Here is a 19,694-nt window from a genome sequence, read left to right as displayed (position 1 = left end):
TCTTATTCTCATAGAGATTATATTTACTGGAGGGAAAATAAGAAATATATGTTTGAAGGTATATGTGTGAGCATGTATATGCACATACACACACACACACAATACATATAGCCCGTGTACAGAACTCTTAGGGTACCATCTCCATCAGGAGATCAGGAAGAATATTTCCAGTTATTAGTGTAATGAAGAGACCTTGGAGCATTTATGGACAGATAGTCCTGCACTATTGCATCCGGCTCCATACTGATGTTCTCAGGATCAAGGAATGACTTTTAAAACACAGCCTTTGATAGCTGAGAGAAGGATTCATCCCATATTGATGAATCAATGTCATTCATTAATTAATTAATATTATACAGGAATGGAGCTAAGAATGACCTTATTCTTCACAGGATATCATATAAGTGGAGTGCTCCCATGAGGTATTGGTTGGAAAAATATTTTTGTTGTTTTATATTCAAAGTAGAGTTTCCTTGTTTTCAAAACTAATTAATGTTAAATGGGACTAGGATACTAGTCAGTGACATAATAGAGAAGACATAACCAATGGGGGCTCAAAACAATAACATTGGAGAAGATATCCAAAACCCCCAGGATACCTCTAGAATCTTGAAGGGCAGATACCGCTAGCTTGGTTCTGGGAGAGTGAGCCAGAAAGTAAATTATCTCATCAGTATAAAATTAGGGTGCAGTGGATAGAATGGAATCAGGAAGACCTGAGTTCAAATGTGGCCTTAAAAGTTATGTGATGCTGGGCAATATAATCATGTAACCCTGTTTACCTCAGTTTCCTCAAGAATAAAATGACCTGAGAAGGAACTGGCAAACCATGCCAGCATCTCTGCCAGGAAAACCCCAAACGGGGTACTGGGGACTCAAAAACGACTGATCAGCAATCTACATAATGTGGTTTTCTGAGTCACCAAGAGGCCCACAGAGATCCTTACAAGTGATCTCAAGGCCCTTTTTCCAATTTGAGTTGGACATCACTGATCTAGGCCAGTTTCCTCATTTTGTTGTAGGTGTTTAGTCAAGTCCTACTCTGTGCAAACCATAATATCCGTGAAGTTTTCTTGGCAAAGCTGCAGGAGTGGTTGGTCATTTCCTTCCACAGTGGATTAAGGCAAATTTAGAGATTAAGTGACTTGTCACACATCTAGGAAGTGTCTGAGGCTGGATTTGAACTCAGGACTTCCTCACTCCAAGCCCAGCGCTCTATCCATTGGATTACCCGGCCATGCTTTATTTTACACATAAGAAAATTGAGATTCAGAGAAGAGAGGGACTCTTCACAGAGCTGGGATTTCAATTGAGATCTAGTATTCTTGCAGTTCTATTCGGCTGCACTTGCAACTGGGCAAAGCGTGTTTCCTGGGAGAAAGCGGAGCCCGAGAGTCCTCCTCCCCCACCTTGGCTGGATCCAAGCACTGGGGCCCTCGAAGCTTGCTCCCAGTCCCAAACTGCTCTTGAAACCCCGGTGTCCTCAGGTCCCCTCCCGCCCTTCCCAAGAAGGAGCCGAATTTGAGCCTCAGAGACAAGCCAGTTTATTGCCTCCCACCCCCATTCGATGTCCTGCTCACTGAGGGGGCTTCTGGGTCCCACCTTCTGCAAAGAGCTTGAGGGAGAAGTCCACCGCCGAAGCAGCCTGCGTCAAGGCCCCCAGGGAGATGACGTCCACGTGGGGCCCGCAGAACTGCGGGAGGTTGGCCAGCGTGATGCCCCCGCTGGCCTCCACCCGGACTCCCGGGAACTTGGCCTTCACCGTGGCGGCGGCGGAGTGCAGCGCCTGTCGGAGAGAGAGAGAGACGCAGGTGAGGGCCGGCGCCCGCGGCGGCCGGCCCAGCCCCCGGGGGCCCCACCCACCTCCGGGGAGAAGTTGTCCAGCAGGACCAGGTCCGCGCCCGCCTGGGCGGCCTTCAGGGCCTCCTGTAAGCTCCCGCACTCGACTTCCAGCTTCAGGGCAAAGTCGGCCGCCCTCCGAGCTCCGCGAACAGCCTAGGGCGGAAGGTGCAGCGGAGGGACAAGAGCACGGAGAAGGGGATAGTTGGCGATGGCGGGACTTGGGGGAATCATAATCATTACTATAACAACAACTCACAATTCTGTAAGACTCAGAAGGTACCCCAAACTCTTCCTTTTTGTACTCTATGCTATCTCCCTGGTCCCCCTGCCCTAATTTTCCCTACTTGGATCTCGTCCGCCAAGGGGGTTTCCCTTAAGCATCCATCTGACCGTGTTGGGGAGTTTCAGGGGTACCTTCAGGATCAAATTTAAATTCCTTATTTGGCCTTAAATAGCCTCTTCCTACTTCTCCCGCTTCCCGGTACCTTACTCTCCTCCATGTTCTCTGTACTCTACACATCTCCAAACATGGAACAAACACCCCACCGCCTTCATACTGGCCGTCTCTCCTCACCTTGGTAGGTTCTTCCAGGACTCAGCTCATACGAGGCTATTACCTTCCATCTATACTCCGCACACATACCCAATTACTTACGTGATGGCCCTCCTTTCCCCTCCAACATCCACTCCCCCCATTAGAAAGTATGCTCCTGAGTGTGGATCACAACACAGCATTGTCACTCTTTTTACTGTTGTTTGTTTGCATTTTGTTCTCTTTCCTTTTTGATCTGATTTTTCTTGGGCAGCAAGTTAACTGTATAAATATGTTTGCAAATACTGGATTTAACATATTTAACATGTATAATACATATTGGATCACTTGCCATTTAGGAGAGGAGGTGGGAGAAGAGGGGGAAAATTTAAAACACAAGATTTTACAGGGATCAAATGGAAAAATTTGAAAAACTGTTGAAAAATTTAAAAATTTATCCATGCATATGTTTTTGAAAATAAAAAACTTAAAAAAAAAAAAAAAAGAAAGAAAGAAAAAAGTATGCTCCTTGAGAGAAAAGGCTGGCTTTGCCTGTTTTTGTATGGACTGAGTTTAGTATTTTGTTTAGTCATGACCAATTCTTCTATGATCCCCGAGGCCCATACTATCTGTGGGTTTTTCTTAGCAAAGACACATTTCCTTTTCCAGTGGATTAAGGCAAACAAAGGTTAAGTAGTTTGGCCAGTTAGACCCTCACAGCTAGGGAAGGTCTAAGGAAGGATATGATCTCTAGGCAAAAACTCTATCCACTGAGCCATGTAGCTGCCTTCTGGCACATAGTAATAACAATAATATAATAATTAACTCCCATACTTATGATAATGTGCCATCCCACTGCACAGTCACAGGTTTGAGATGGAAAAGAGGCTTTGGAGATACTCTAATCCAATCTTTTTCTTTTTAAAGAGAGTCAAAGTGCCCTACACATAACAAGTGCTTACTAAAAGCTTGATGATTAAATGACTTTAGAATGACCCTATGAAGTTGGAAGTATAAGGGGAAAGTAATGAGCATTTATATAGTATCTATTAGGTGTCAAGCACTGCACTAAGTGCTTTTGCAAATACTATCTCATTTTATCCTCAAAACAACTCTGGTAGGCAGTACTATTATCTCCATTTTACAGCTAAGGAAAGTTAGGCAAATACAGGTAACATTTGACCTAAATCCAGGCCCAGCACCCTATAAGCCACCAGTTTAAATATTGCCTCTAATTTAAATATTATTATTTATTATTATATTAATATTATAAACATAAATATTATAAGCTGCCTCTAGTTTAAATAGTATTACCTGAATTTTACAAACTTAATTAAGTTCATTCAATATTTATTAATCGCTGGGTATATAACCAGGCACTGTGCTAAGTGCTGGGGTTACAAAAACAGGCAAATGGCCCTCAAGAAACTTATACATGAGAAAACAGTCTCATAGAAGTAAAATAACTTTCTCAGAATCACTCAGCTTGAAAATCTCAAAGCCTAAATTTGAAGCCATTTGGGATGATTATAGTTGTCATTGGGTTTCAGATTGAAATTAGTCTGGGATTTTCTCTGAGTTAGCAGTTAGGATTAGGGTTTGGATGGAGTCAGTCAGAGCAAGGGCTGACCCAGCTGGAGATGGATCAGGATAAGGTCTATACCTCTTCCACACCACCAGCCGCCATGACGTGGTTGTCCTTCACCATCACGAGTCCCCCCAGGTTGTAGCGGTGTGCCACCGCCCCCCCCACCAGCAGCCCGTACTTCTCTGCCAGTCGGAAGCCAGGAGTGGTCTTCCTGGTCCCTGCCACGTGCCCGGTCCAGCCCGCGGCCCGGGCCGCTTTCACAGCAGCTGCAGCAGCACTGGCCACCCCGCTGCATCGGGCCAGGGCGTTGAGGGCTACCCGCTCCCCCAGCAGCAGGCGGTGCGCAGGGCCCCGGACTTCAGCCACCCGGGCCACTGGCGCCAGGTGGGAACCCTCAGGGAGGAACCAGGTCACCTGGCAGTCCAGCCGGGAAAAAACAGCATCGAAGAAAGGCCTTCCCGCCAGCACCCCAGGGGACTTGGCCCAGAGGACAGCTTGGGAAGGGGCGGCTTTGGCCACCAGGGCTGCATAGTCAAAGCCAGGGCAGTCTTCCTGCAACCAGGAGTCTGCCAGGGCCTCCAGGGTCCTGGGGGGCAGCAGCAGGGCAAGATCTAAGAGAGGGGAAGAGAAAATGGAGAGAGAAAGCATCAGAACAACCACAGTTGTTGAGTTGATATAATATTGCCATCTGGTGGACAGAGAAAAGAATAAGAACACCAGTGAACCCCAAACCTAGCACAAACCTGGAAGTAGTCTTTTTGGGGAGAATCACTGGCCCTCATTTTGCTCTTGAGACTCCATTTGTTCTCTTAAAAATTATTGAGGTCCTTCTCCCAAGAAGTTTTTGTTTAGGTGGATCTTATTTATCTTATTAAAAAATAAATTTTCTACATGCTAATTGGTTTTGCTAATTTTTTTTTCCTTTACAGAAGATTATTTTGCCACAGCAGATGAGTCTCTCTAGGAGAGATAAAGACAATAGAGAAATTCTGGTAATTAAAAAAAATCAATAAAATTTTATTTAAAAAATAAAAATGAGGGAAAAAAATTATTATTTCATTCCTTTAAAAACAATAAATGTATGATACATTTATAATTATGTTTTCTAATTAAATTAACATTTTCTAAATTAATTTATTTATTTAATGTTAAATGTTTTCTAAAACAAAAAAATCTATTTTTATTATTAAAGCTCTTTATTTTCAAAACATATGCATAGATAATTTTCAATATTCACTCTTGAGAAACCTTGTGTTCCTAATTTCTCCCCATCCCTTCTCCTAGACAGCAAGTAATCTAATATATGTTAAACATGTGCAGTTTTTCTATACATATTTCTACAATTATCATGCTGCACAAGAAAAATCAGATCAGAAAGAAAACAAAAAGCAAGCAAACAACAACAAAAAGAGTAAAAATACTATGTTGTGATCCACACTCAGTCCCCATAGTCCTCTCTCTGGGTGCAGATGACTCTCTTCATCACAAGATTATTGGAACTGCCCAATCATCTCACTGTTGAAAAGAATCACATCCATCAGAATCAATCATCATAATCTTGCTGTTGCCATGTACAATGATCTGCTCACTTCACTTAGCATCAGTTCATGTAAGGCCTCTTTGAAATCATCCTGCTGAAAAATAACTGTATGGACATGTATACAGATATTGTATTTAACATAAACTTTAACATATTTAACATGTATTGGTCCACCTGCCATCTGGGGGAGGGGGTAGGGGGAAGGAGGGGAAAAATTGGAATGAAAGGTTTTGCAATTGTCAATACTGAAAAATTACCCATGCAAATATCTTGTAAATAAAAAGCTATAATAAAAAAAAAACAATAGATAAATCATGCTGCTGATCATTTCTTATAGAACAATAATATTCCATAACATTCATACACCATAACTTATTCAACCATTCTCCAACAGAATCCACTTAGTTTCCAGTTTCTTGCCACTACAAAAAGGGCTGCTACAAACATTTTTGCATATGCCCCAGATGAAAGGGGCAAATAGATTTTCGTTCATTTTTTCTCTCAAGGGAACGGAATTTCTGGGAGTTTGAGGATTTCTTCTGGAAAATAAATATAAATTATTTCGATACCGATGATTTGGAGTTGGAATAAGCAGATGTTGATAATGTGAAATCAAGTGGGTCTTTTTCCTCCTTTAAGATCTCTTTGGTATATAAGCCCAGTAGTAACACTGCTGGATCAAAGGGTATGCAGTTTGATAACTTTTTGAGCATAGTTCCAAATTGTTCTCCAAAATGGTTGGATCCATTCATAATTCCACTAACAATGTAACAGTGTCCCAGTTTTTCCACATCCCAACATTTATCATTATCTTTTCCTGTCATCTTAGCTAATCTGAGAGGTATGTGGTAATGCTCAGACATGTCTTAATGTGAATTTCTCTGATCAATAGTGATTTAGAATATTTTTTCATATGACTAGAAATGGTTCCAATTTTTTCATCTGAAAATGGTCTCTTCATATCCTTTGACCATTTATCAATTGGGGAATGGCTTGAATTCTTATAAATTTGAGTCGAGTCTCTATATATTTTACAAATGAGGCCTTTACCAGAACCCTTTGAATGTAAAATTTTTTTCCCAGTTTATTGCTTCCCTTCTAATCTTGTCTGCAGTGATTTTGTAAAACAAAAAAAATTTCAAGAGAAAATGTCATTGTTTTGCATGTTTTTGGAAATCTCTTTGATGTCTGGTTTAGTAGAAGACAAACAGATTCTCAAATTCTTCTGGATTTGATCTGTTATATGTTGTTCTAGACAAAGTCCATGGAGAAAATCTGGCCTCACAGATCTACAGCTGGAAAGGGGAAGAGAATTTTAATGGACCAAAAAAAAATGTCTTAGTGATATTGTGGGGGATCAGCTAGATGGCAAAGTAGATAGCTAACGTCAAGAGGAACTGAGTTCAAATCTAGCCTTACACACTTAATACTAGCTATGTGACCCTGGGCAAGTCACTTAACCCCAATTGCCTCACCAAAAATAAATAAAATCTAATATTTACTGTGAAAATAGTTTTAACTTCATGGACCACCTTAAAAGATTCCTGAGAACCAGACTTTGAGAATCTTTCTATAGCAGGATCTTAAGGCCTAGCTGGAAAATTGGAACCTTTTGTATTTTCTGCTTGGAGAAAGAGTCCAGAGCCCCAGAACACTGCTCTATAACCTAGTTCTTCCTAGTAGTTTCCCATCTTGATGAAATCCAAAATCACCTCCTACTCTCACCCCAACTCCCAGATCTCTTTCCAAGGAACCAAATATCTCTTCAGAACTGATAGGGCCCTTTGGAGATTATCTAACCCAACCATTTCCTTTTTACATATGGTACCAAAAAAAACAATATTAGGGTCCAAATTTGAACCCAGGTGTTCTAATTCACAGACCAATTCTCTAGACTTCTGTCTTCAAACTCCTGGCATTTAAATCAACTAATTAATTCATCAATGTGCATTTATTAAGCACTACTATTTACCAGGTACCATGCTTGGAATACAAAAATAAAAAGCACCTACTGTGGTAGGAAATATAAAAATTTTTTTTAAAAATTCTTCCCTCCCCCACTTAACAGTATTTTATTTTTTCCAATTACATGTAAAGATAGTTTTCAACATTCACTTTTAGATTTTGAGTTCCAATTTTTTTTTCTCCCTTCCTCCTTCCCTCTCCTGTTCCCAAGACAGCACACAATTTGATATAGTATATACATGTACAAAGGGAGTATACGTTCTATACAAGATGACAATATATACACATATAAATAAATACAAAATATGCACAGGGGGGCCAGAATTTGGGGGCTAGTGAAGTAACAAGGTTTTAATATATTAATAAAGTACAAAGACCTCCCACCCTAATCTTCTCAATCCTTTGCAAGATATAAAAAAAGTTAGAAGGGCAGGAACGGGAAGTTTTGTGGGCTGTGATCCCTGAATTTATACAAGAAGACAGCAGGGATAGAGGAAGAGATTTTCTCTCCTCTCTTGCTGATATTTCACAACAAATGATAATTTGCAGTACAGAGCCTCACCAAATAGGAGACATCCCATCTGGAAGGGAAAAGTTTGGAATATCAAGCAGTTTGTGGGAGAGAATAGAGATACTTTCCAGAAAGACTCAGGGAGAAAAAGGCAGCGTTTCAAAAGGACCAAGAGAACTGATTATAAATTCAGAAGATAATTAATAAATGCTGAATAAGTTACGTTATATGAAAGTAACAAAATATTATTATTCTATTTTAAAAATGACGAACAAGCTGACTTTAGAAAGGCCTGCAAGGATATACATAAACTGATACTGAGAGAAACAAGCAGGACCAGGAATATAGTATATACAGTAACAGCAAGATTGAGTCAGGATCAATTATGAAAGATCTGATTCTTCTCAGCGTGTCAGTGATCCAAGGCAATCCCAATAAATTTTGGATAGAAAATGCCATCTTCATTTTCCAGAGAATTAATTTAAATCAACACATGCTATGTTTTTTTTTTCTTTTTCTTTGTGTTTTTTTCCCCTTTGTGATTTTTCTCTCCCAACATGATTCATAAAGAAATGTATATTTTTAAAAATTAATGTAAAAAAAATAAAAGAAAATACTGTAAAAAGAAATAGAAAAAAAAAAAAAAAAAAGGTGATTTAACACCGGCAACTGAAGACTCAAGGTAAGGAGAAGGAAGATCCCAGGGAGTTCTCCTGAGTGAATAGCTCAGAGAAAATGCTGTAGGGACTCTCCTGAAAAGAAGACCAGGACTCGACTATTCCAAAGTGTGAGTTGCCTTGCACATATATTCACTAGATTCACTAGATGAATACCTCACTACAATTGTATTCTAAGTCTGAGCCCATTCTTCCTACCAATCCTATATATTCTTATGGGAGAGTGTGTCTCAGGTTTATGGAAATAATACTTTATAATTACTGTTCTTTCTAAGCCCTCTTAGCCTTTATTTTGAGTTAATTGTGTCTACAAGCTGATAGTAAAGGTAATCTCACAGAGAAAAGGTTCATGAGTCATAGTTTTAGGAATGGGTGCCCACAAGATATCCTTGGAACTCAAGGTAATAGTCATTTCCCTGGAGACCCAGTGCACCAGATTGAGGAAGTAAATTCAGATTAAGTGATATATTCAAAATAAATATCAGGTAATTTGTCAGGGGTGGAATGACATTTGTTATTAGGAAGAACAAGGAGGTATTAGCTAATAGGAATACACCCAAGTATGAGAGGCTATTTGTTCAAAAGCATATACTTAAGTTTGACAAGTGGTGGGAAGGTCAGTATAGCTATACTATCATGCAAGAAGGGAAAGGATGTATAATAAACCTGGAAAGGGAGACTGAAACTCGATTGTAAAGCTTTCAAGCAGGAGAATCCGTATTTGAGCCTGCATTTGTACTGGACAATGCGATCCTTTCTCAAACTGAACTGCCAACCTTCAAACTCTACTGCAGGGAGCACAACTCCAACAGGGGCTGGCCATGTTATCTGAATGCCAAATGAACATTTGCCTCAAAGACTATTTTACAGAGAATTCATACAAGGTAAGCCCTCATGGGTCCCGAGGTCTGAAGAAACAATACAAGGATATTTTCAAAGTCTCTCTGAAGAACTTTGGGATGACACTGGCACAGGACTGTCAAAAATGATGTGCCCCCATAAAATAGGATCCTATGAGCAAAGCAGAAATGCAGAAGCTCAAATGAAACATAAGATGGGCAGATTCCGAGACCCCTCCACTTCAGATGTTCCCATGGACTATCTGGGCCTGACCTGTGGTAGAACTTTCCAAGTTAGTGGTGGTCTGCTCACCTGGGACAGACTATGTCTTGACCCCGGTACAGTGGTGCCATTTGGTCTCCTTCAAGAACAAAGGATGACAATCAACTAACCATTTGAGGCTCTCAAAGACTAGAGAGTCACTGAGGTCTATTGAGCAGGAGAGGGATATGTTCAGACCTGTGCTTTAGGTATTGCACGTTGGATGGGAGGGTGGATGGGAGAGGAGAGAGATTAGAGACAAAAAGACCAATTAGAAACTGTGACAAAAGGAAAAAAGTGATGAAAGTCTGTACCAAAGTGATGGCCACATAAGTGGAGGGAAGAGGATGGATTTTTAAAGCCCAAACTCCTTTATTTTATATATATGGATGTATGACTTCCCCAAAGCCACACAAATAGCAATAGTGGAGCTAAGATTTAAAATCAGGTACTTGGGCTCCAAATTTTCCACTGTGCTAGGGAAGGGACCCAAGAGATGTTTTAAGGTCAGAATCAAAACTTGTCAACTGATTAACTGTTCAAAACCTCACTCTCACACTTCCTGCCTAACCTCTCCCTAAAATCCCCAGTGCAAACCTACCCAGACTAGCCTCCTCATCCTCCCTGGGCCAACGTAATAAAAAGAAGTAAAGATAAAGAGCGAAGGTAAAGAAAATGATGAAAGGGATGACTTTAGAAAAACCTGGGAAGACTTGTATGAACTGATGCAGTAAAGTGAGCAGAAACAGGAGAACATTGTACATAGTATTAGCAAAGAAAAACGCTATTCCCATCCAGAGAGAGAACTGATTAGCTCTGAATGCAGATTGAAACTTTTTTCCTTATCTTATTTTTCTTCTTTTTTTCTTGCAAAATTACTAATATAGAAATAATTTTTACATGACTACATAAGAATAGTGGATATTATATTGCTTGCATTCTCAATGGGTTCTGGAGGCGATTGAGGGAAAAAATTAGACAAAATGATTAAAAGAATGTTAAACAATTTTTTAAATATAAAGAAAAGCAACTCGATAAAACTAATAAACATATCAGCTGAATCAGATAGTATATACAATGCTCTGCATCCATAGTCTGTCCTTTCTGCAATATCCCCTTTTCTTAAATCTTCAAACTCTCCTCCATATAAATTCAATTCATTATTATACATTCACTAATATGAAGCATTATGCAAGTTACTAGAGATGAAAATACAAAAAAAAAAAATGAAATACTCCTTAGCCTCAAGAAGTTTACATTTTACTGAAGGATATAATGTAGACAATCAAATTAATACAGAGAAATATGTCTGCCCCTTCCCATCAGCTTGTAAACGTGCTCAGGCTCAATCCTTTAAAACAAAAACAAAAACAAAAACTCATCCTTTGACCCTTCTGCTTAATCCTGACATTTCCCCACATCCCCATTGTCAAAACTGTAAATTATCTCTTCTCACTGATTTAACTTCCCCATTACCCCCTGACGTAAAAGCTTTACACTCTGACTTGTGTCCACTCTGCCAAAGTTACTTCCTCTGATGACCACCCTCCAAACACCAATTCCAATTGCCTTTTCTTAACTTTCATGCTCCTTGACCTTTTGGCAGATTGTGACACTTGTTAATCACACTCTTCTCTGCTTGAATCCTCTCTTTTCCCACGGCTGCAAAGACAAAACTCTTCTAGTTTTCCTTCCATCCCTGACCATTTCTTTTCCATCACTGATTTGGTATCCCCTTTCCAAGTGTTTAGGGTAACTATTCCTTAAGGTTCTAAGCTCAGTGTTCTTCTCTCAATAAATTCTTTTGTTTAACAATCTCATTCTATCTTCATTTTCAACAATGCAAATGATTTCCATATCTGACCTCTTTTCTGAGATCTTAGCCCATATTTAGAGAGAAATCACATAGTAATCAATAAATCAGTAAGCATTTATTAGAGGGGAAAAAAAACAAAAATGATACCTCTGCTCTTGAGGTGCTTGTAGGCTTATAGAAGGAGAGAACAGTATATATATATATATGTGTGTGCATATGTAACTCAGATTTTCACATATCTAGAGCATTTTGCACAAATTCTCCTAACTGAAGAGAATGATGTCCGAGTATCTATTGAGGTACTGGGATTAGTTCTTTGTTCTTTGTTCCTGCTTCAAGAAAGAAAGGTAAACTAGGTTATAGATTCTCTTGGAGATCAACTCCAAATATGTAGAGAGACAGAGAGAGAGAGAGAGAGAGAGAGAGAGAGAAAGAGAGAGAGAGAGAGAGAGAGAGAGAGAGAGAAAGAGAGAAAGAGAGAGAGGGAGAGAGGGAGGGAGACTTTGGAAAGCAAAAGCACTGCAGAAAGATGCTAATGTATCCCTTCTTTCCTTGCCTAGACACTGGGGAATTTCCCTTTGCATTTCCCATTTACGGAGTTTATCAGCCTACTCAAAAGCTGAAAATCCCACATGAGGACCTCTCTCTTGGTTGAACCAAGATATTTTACTCAGAAAAGAAAAAGGAAGAGAGAAAGAGGAGCTCTAGATTTGAATTTTAAATTAGAGCTTCAATTTGGCTGGAACATAAAATATATAATGGATATGTTGGAAATAATATGAAATAATTATAGAAATGATTTGCTAAATTAGGCAAGGCTTTACATATCAGGCAAAAGAGTTTGAATTATATTTGATGAGTGATAGAATAGGGAGCCATTGAAGTTTCTTGAGAAAAGACCTAATATAGTAAAATGAAGGAAAGATTGGAAATGGAAGAGTATGGAGGTAGGAATACCTTTTTAGGAGACTATCACAAGAGGCCAGGCAGATGATAATTTGACTCTATGTGAGAGTAGTGGCAAGGTTATAGAGAGAGGAAGTTATCAGAGATAATGTGGATGCAGCATAAAAAATATATATATATCATATTGATGGGGTATAGCTTCTAGAAAAAACAGCAGCAAGGAGGTCCCCTTAGGACCTGACTGAAGGTGAATTTGAATCTTTCTCTCCTTCACTTCGAGAGCTTAAGCTCCTGCCTCTAGTTCTCTAGCTCTGTCTCAGAATGAACCTGGCTGAAGCTCCCAGCTTATATGTTCTACACTGAGCATAAACCAACCATTAATTATATCACTAGGAAACCATTATTTGTTGTAAAATTAAATCAATCATACTGAACTAGAGAACTGTTAATCACCATGCTAAACTAGAAAAACATTGTCTCATCAATTCCACTTAGTTAGTACCTTATAAGAATTCTTGTTTCAAGTTCAGAGTTCTGGCTCATAGCATAATCCCATACAACTTGAAGTACAGTAATCAATCCTTTTAAATTCTGATTGTCCAAGCTTAGTAATAATACCACAGAGCAGTCAGAACAAGATTTTTTTGAGTTTTTTTTAAGAGGGGGTCTTTAGGTAGGGACCCAGGGTGGGGAGAAGGATATGATGATTTCAGTTTTGAACATGTTGAATTCACTCAACAAAAATTTGTGAATCCAAAACCTAGTGCAATACCTTGCACATGGTGGACAAGAAGGCATAAGTCACTATTCTAGTTGTTTGGGATTTAAAGACAAAAAATAAATAGGAACTTAAACTTTATTGAATTTGAAGTGCATACAGGACAATTAGGGGTCCTGGAGCTTGAAAGAAAAGATGGGCTATCGCTAAATTTGGGAGCACTTAGAAATGTGATGGATTCACAATAGACATGGACTATAATGAGCAACATATCACACATATATATTCTGTTATTATCATTATATTCAAATGATGGGGTAGGAGTATAGAGCCAGGTAGGGCTTTCCCTATCGATTGATAAGAAGTGTGCCATAAAGCACTCAGTCATACAAATCAGAAGATAAACAGAGCCAAAATCTTTACTAAGCATACAGATAGAAAAAATAGCGGCCACAATTAGGAAGAAATACATTTGTCCCATCCAAAAATGGCAGCCTCACCTTAAGAGACTAGCCCTTTCCTGGATGTCACTCAGAAAACTTACCTTAATTTAGGGAGATTAATGTTACTGATTTCTTAACATGTTGTAGAGAACAATAAAAAAGATGTATAAGCAAGAGCAGCTGAGTAGCACAATAGATAAAGCTCCTAACTTAGAGGCAGGATGAATAGAACTCAAATCTGGCTTTAGACATTTGCAAGCTGCATGATCCTAAGCAAGTCATTTCACCTCTCCTGCCTCAGTTTCCTTAACTGTAAAATGGGAATAATAATAGCACCTACCTCCCAGGATTGATTGCCTCAAAAAAAAATTTCTATAAACAAAAAGCTCCCCCCACATTAGTGCTTACAAAACCTAAGATTAGCAAAGGAAACATCAGGCTATTAACTCCAAATCTGTTATTTTAAGAAAAGATCAGAGGCAGTAACAGTATGATTGTGAGAAGAGATAAGAGTTCTATTTCCATCAGTGCTGCCAATTACCTTTGTCACCTTAGAAAACGTATATCCCCCATTCATTTGGAAGAGGAATTTGGAGCTCAGCCCAAAGGGCTATCAAACTGTGCATACCCTTTGATCCAGTAGTGTTTCTACTATGATCCCAGAGAGATCATAGAGGAGGGAAAGGGACCCACATGTGCAAGAATGTTTGTGGCAGGTCTCTTTGTAGTGGCCAGAAACTGGAAACTGAGTGGATGCCCCTCAATTGGAGAATGGCTGAATAAGTTATGGTATGTGTGTGTGTGTGTGTGTGTGTGTGTGTGTGTGTATGGGAATATTATTTTTCTATAAGAAATGACCACCAGGATGATTTCAGAGAGGCCTGGAGAGACTTACATGAACTGATGCTGAGTGAAATGAGTAGAACCAAGAGAACATTGTATACAGCAACAAAATTAAAGGATGATCAATTCTGATGGATGTGGCTCTTTTCAACAGCAAAGTGATTCAGGCCAATTTCAATGGTCTTGTGATGGAGAAAGCCATCTGCGCCCAGAGAGAAGACTATGGGGATTGACTGTAAATCAAACATATTATTTTCACCTTTTTTTGTTGTTTGTTTGCTTTTTGTTTTCTTTCTCATTTTTTTCCCTTTTTGACGATTTTTTTTGGTGCAACATGATAAATATGGAAATTTGTATAGAAGAACTGGATGTTTAACACATATTGGATTACTTGCTGTCTAGGGGAGGGGTAGCAATGAGGAAGAAAAAAAATTGTAACACAAGGTTTTGCAAGGATGAATGTTGAAAACTATCTGCATATATTTTGAAAATAAAAAGCTGTTATTAAAAAAAAGAAAATGTATATTCCTTCTCTGAATCTCAGTTTCCTTCTCTAACACACGAGGGGGATTTGGATTAGAGGCTATTGCTCTCAACTTTAAATAAAAATTATGCCCCTCAATGCTGCCAAACTAGTTTCTATTTCTTAGAATCTCTAGTTTCCTTCCAAATTTAGCTAAAATGTCCCCTTCTATGTGAATCCTTTCTAGATTTCCCTAATTGCTTGGTCTCCTTGACAAGGAAAATAAAATACATCTTGTTTCTACTTTTCAGTGTAATGAGGACTGGTCAGTAAGGTCAGTCCTTATGAAACTGCACAGAGTTTCATCATCTTACTCAAAAGCTGAAAATCCCACATGAAAGAAGTTTGGGGGGAGGGGAAGGAGAGAGCTGCCAGGTCACTGCCTTCAGTAGAGCTGTGATAATGCATATCTTGGACAGACTTTGGAATATTTGTAGACATTCTGTAACTGGTTCTAGATTGCTAACTGCACGTTTCATGGTGGCCTCTTTGGTTACTGTTTTAGCCTCAGTCTCTCTTCTGGAGGGATTTGTTTTCTTGGTTTGATTTTTTCCCTGATGACATGCAAGAAGAGACAGCATTAGAAAGAAAGTGGCCCTCTTTCTTTCTCTCAGAATCCAACATGTGGCCCCAAGAAAACAGGTTTCTGTCTTTTTCCCTCAGCATTTGTTTTTTTTTTTTTTCCTTTTGGGTGGAAGAATTGGAGGCTTTAATTTTGTGAATTTCAAAAGATCAGGAAAATGAGCTTTCTGTATAACCAGGAATTTGGAGAGCCTCAGGCTTTGGAAATCAAATCCATTCTGGATTTTATAACCAGCCCAGAATTGATTCCCTAAACAGGGGTCCTCAAATTACGGCTGTGGGCCAGATGCAGCAGCTGAGGACGTTTATCCCCCTCACCCAGGGCTATGAAGTTTCTTTATTTAAAGACCCACAAAACAAAGTTTTTGTTTTTACTATAGTCCGGCCCTCCAATAGTCTGAGGGACAGTGAACTGGCCCCCTATTTAAAAAGTTTGAGGACCCCTGCCAAGTAACCCACATTTAGGGCCCAACCAGCAGTAGTCTAAATGGAAATTATCCAGCATTGGTATTGCATTTGAATTTGGTAGGACCAAAGTATAGAGAAATTTTGCTAAGTCTGAACCCATTCTATCTAGAGATTGAGGTGGTATAAGAGAAAATATAGGTTCTTGCTACGTCTTTGAAATAAATATCCTTTGTAAAAGTTAAGTGATAGTAACTGGTTAAATAGAACTGGGGGCCTAGTCACTGGCTCCTACCAGGGAAAAAGCACAGCCAGTGGAGGCTTGAATGGCCAATGTTTAGGGAAGAAATACTCCAAACCCCATTGATACTCCTAGATCCCTGAGGAGAAGATGTAGTCAGATTGACTCTGAGGTAGTTAGTCACTAGATATGCTCACTAGACTTTAAATCCATGCTGTTTCCCCTTGTTTTCCTTGAGAGCAGCCATCACTTTTGTCTGTGTATCCAACATGGCCCGGTGGACGGAGTTAATCTTAAAGCCAAGAATACTTGAGCCCATGTCTTGCTTCTGTCACATTCTGACTGTGATCCTGAACAAATCCTTTAATTCCCCCCTGCTCTAGGTAAGTCTCTAAGACTAAATTGCAGGGATAGCAGTATTGACCTTCCTTATCTGGGAGTTTCCTATCTCAGTGGATCATGGGTCCACTCTCCATTCCCAGAGCCTAGCACATAGCTGGCCCTTAATAAATGCTTGTTGATCACCTGAGGGTGTCTAAGGTCCCTTTCAGCTCTGAGATCTGATCTTTCACCATCCTTTGTAAGAACAATATAACATGTTCCCGTCAGACGTTCAGAATGGCCAATTAAGTCATAGAAATTAGAACTAGAAGGGGTCTTAGAAATCACCTGACCCAACCTTTTCATTTGACATAAGGAGAAACTGAGGCTTAGAGAGGAGACAGATACAAAACAGAGCCTATTTCTAGTTTATGTTTCTAGAAGAAGTGCTCTTTCCACTTGCAGTAATGAAATGAGTTGTCCCCCTCCTTCAGTGTCACATCTGTGCAAATATTATACCCATCACGCTGACTTCCCACCTCAGGGGAAGACAGCAGTTACCCAGTAGACGGGGTCCCTTCCCCCCATTCCTATACAGCCTCATCAGAACTTTGCCCCTTCCCCTCTTGGGTTGATGGCTGGAAGGCAAAGTTCAGAGACAGTTCTGCAAATACCAGCTTTGTTCTCTTCCCTCACTCCCTTCCCAGGAAACAAACACCTTCTCTATTGCTTCCTCCTCCATTTCCTGGGATCCCTGAGACTTTTTTCTCCTCTATACCTCCTTTTGGGAAGTAACAAGAAGAAAAGGGAGGAGGCTGTAGATCCTTCAGAGAATCTTCCAGAGGGGAGAAAATATAACTGGTATTTGGGAAGAAGAGATGAAAGGTGAAAAGAAGTAAGATATTGAGAGTTATGGGTGAGAGGAATATTCTCTTTACCTTTCTTGTCCATGAGATTGGACAGGGCTTCGTGCAGTTAGTTCCCTTCAGTCCGCAAAAACCAGGTGAAGACAAAAAAAATGGGGGTGGTGAGTGGGATGGGGGAATGGTTAAGGACAGCCCCTAGTCTTCCCTTTCCCGGGACTCTCCCGCTTCCCTCCTCCCCCTTATTCCCCAATCCCCGCCCAGAACCCAGGCTCTTGGGCTCCCTGGGCGCTGGAGGAGAACCTAGCTCCTGCTCTACTGTTCTGTGTCTCCTTTCTACCTCCAAATGAAGGCTCCAGCCCTTCTTTCCTTAGCTTTTCCCTGGTCCATGTCTCCCTTCTCTTCACATAAAGGATTATGATAGTGCTTCAGTGTGTACATGAAAGGGCGCTGGGCAATTTTACCTGCGTGTCTTCCCAGTGTGTCTATGTCAGAAAAAAGAGTTATCTTGTAAATTTTGAGCACTATTTGTATTTGGAGTTGAATTATTCTGATCTATAATCATGCCATTCTTTATAGGTCTATTGTTTCTCAAATGGAACCCAACAAGTCATCTAGCCCACTTGGATTAGATCTAAGCAGAAAACACCAGCGTGTGGTTCACCCCATCCAAAAGCAGCTCATCCCATTTTTAAACAATTTTAATTATTAGAAGTTTCTTTTTATTTTTCTTGTGCAACATGATAAATGTAGAAATATGTATAGAAGAATTGCACATGTTTAACCCATATTGGAATACTTGCCTTCTAGGGGAGGGAGGTAGGGAGAAGAGAAGAAGAAAAATTTGGAACACAAAGTTTTGCAAGGATGAATGTTGAAAACTTTCTTTGCATATATTTTGAAAATAAAAGACTATGGTTTCATTTTAAATTTCATTTTATTTTAAACAATGTAGACAGTTCTCTGTTCTCTGCATTTAGAAGTATAAACACTTTAAATCTGTTACTTAATTCTGTAAGTAATTTTTATAATTATGATGTAACTCTATCCTTAAAACATTTAAAATAAACCCTTTATGTGCAACTTATAACTGTAAATTTTGTTCTCATGAGCAAAATGTGACATTAAAACTGTGAAGATAGTTTCTTTAATTATTGTTAAAAAAAATTTTAAAGCTATTTTTAAAAAAAGTTTCTTCTCATATCAAGATCAAATTCTACCCATTACTCCTTTTTTCTGCCCTCAGGAAGCAAAAAAAAAAAATTATCTTCCTTCGACTTGACAGCCTTCCAAAATATATGAAGACAACCATCAAGCCCTGTTCTATTCCTTACCCCTAAGCCTTCTCTTCTCCAGATTAAAATATTTTTATTTATTTCAAAGATCCATAGAACCTTGTGTGACATTTTTTTTAATTAACCCAAACCCTCCTTACAGCTCTCCCCTTTTTTCTCTCTTCCTTCTACTTGACAACCTTTCAAAATACTTGAAGACAATTATCAAAGCCCTGTCCTACGCCATACCCTGAAACCTTTTTTTCTCCAAATTAAAATATATCTAGTTATTTCAAAGATCCATAGATCCATGTATGATTTTTTTTTGTTCAAAACCCTCCTTACTGCTCTCCCCTCTTTTCTTTCTCCTCTTTCCCCACCAATTGAAAACAGAAAGAAAAACAAAACCCTTTTAAACAAATACACATAATCAATTTTTGTGCTGACCATGTCCAACCCAAGTGCATTCCACTAGAGATTCCCCTTCAAATTGCATTCCCTTGATTGTGGGAAGGAAGGAAGGAAAAAATGGACTTTTTATTTTATTTGTTTATTTGGTCATGGACTCATTTGGAAATCTGGTGAAAATTATAAACTCTTTGCAAAATATTTTTAAATACATAAAACAAAATACAAAGGATTACAAAAGAAACCAATTATACCCAAAAAAAGTTATCAAGATAAAAAAAAAAAACACCTAAGTTCACAGACCCCAGGTTAAAGACCCTTGCTCTAGAGCAGCCTCAGAAGTCACCTATCCAATCCTCCCATTTTACAACTAAGAAAACTGGGGCCCAAGGAACAGGCAGTTTTCAAATTGGCTAAAAGTGAGCCTAGGATTGGAATGTAATCAGAGATTCAAAGAACATTTTTTAATGAAAGTCTCCTCATGGATGGAGATTGAGTAACCATTGTTCAACCTTAAATATGAGGGCAAAATCTTAGGAGGAGAAAAAGAGTGGAAAGAAGAAAGAAAAAGAGGGTGGAAAAAGAGAGAGGAGAA

At 39.3% G+C, this 19,694-nt stretch overlaps 1 protein-coding gene and 1 long non-coding RNA gene across 2 annotated transcripts; one reads left to right on the top strand and one right to left on the bottom strand.

Annotated features, from left to right (window-relative positions):
- Positions 1–1,520: 1,520 nt before the first annotated feature.
- Positions 1,521–17,613, bottom strand: QPRT (quinolinate phosphoribosyltransferase). Its single transcript, XM_051999391.1, has 4 exons — positions 17,493–17,613; positions 4,038–4,573; positions 1,864–1,995; positions 1,521–1,786 (listed from the first exon to the last, which is right to left on the bottom strand). Exons 1-4 carry the CDS (start codon positions 17,503–17,505, stop codon positions 1,577–1,579), a joined length of 891 nt encoding a protein of 296 aa, XP_051855351.1. The 5' UTR covers positions 17,506–17,613; the 3' UTR covers positions 1,521–1,576.
- On the top strand, positions 17,265–18,507 carry LOC127563147 (uncharacterized). Its single transcript, XR_007953904.1, has 2 exons — positions 17,265–17,449; positions 17,997–18,507. It is a non-coding gene; the product is annotated as an uncharacterized LOC127563147 (long non-coding RNA).
- The last annotated feature ends 1,187 nt before the right edge of the window (positions 18,508–19,694 follow it).

The sequence above is a fragment of the Antechinus flavipes genome, chromosome 1, assembly GCF_016432865.1.
Source record: "Antechinus flavipes isolate AdamAnt ecotype Samford, QLD, Australia chromosome 1, AdamAnt_v2, whole genome shotgun sequence".
Taxonomy (NCBI): domain Eukaryota; kingdom Metazoa; phylum Chordata; class Mammalia; order Dasyuromorphia; family Dasyuridae; genus Antechinus; species Antechinus flavipes.
The sequence above is the reverse complement of the archived record's forward strand: the minus strand, read 5'-3'. Positions and strand labels throughout refer to the sequence as shown.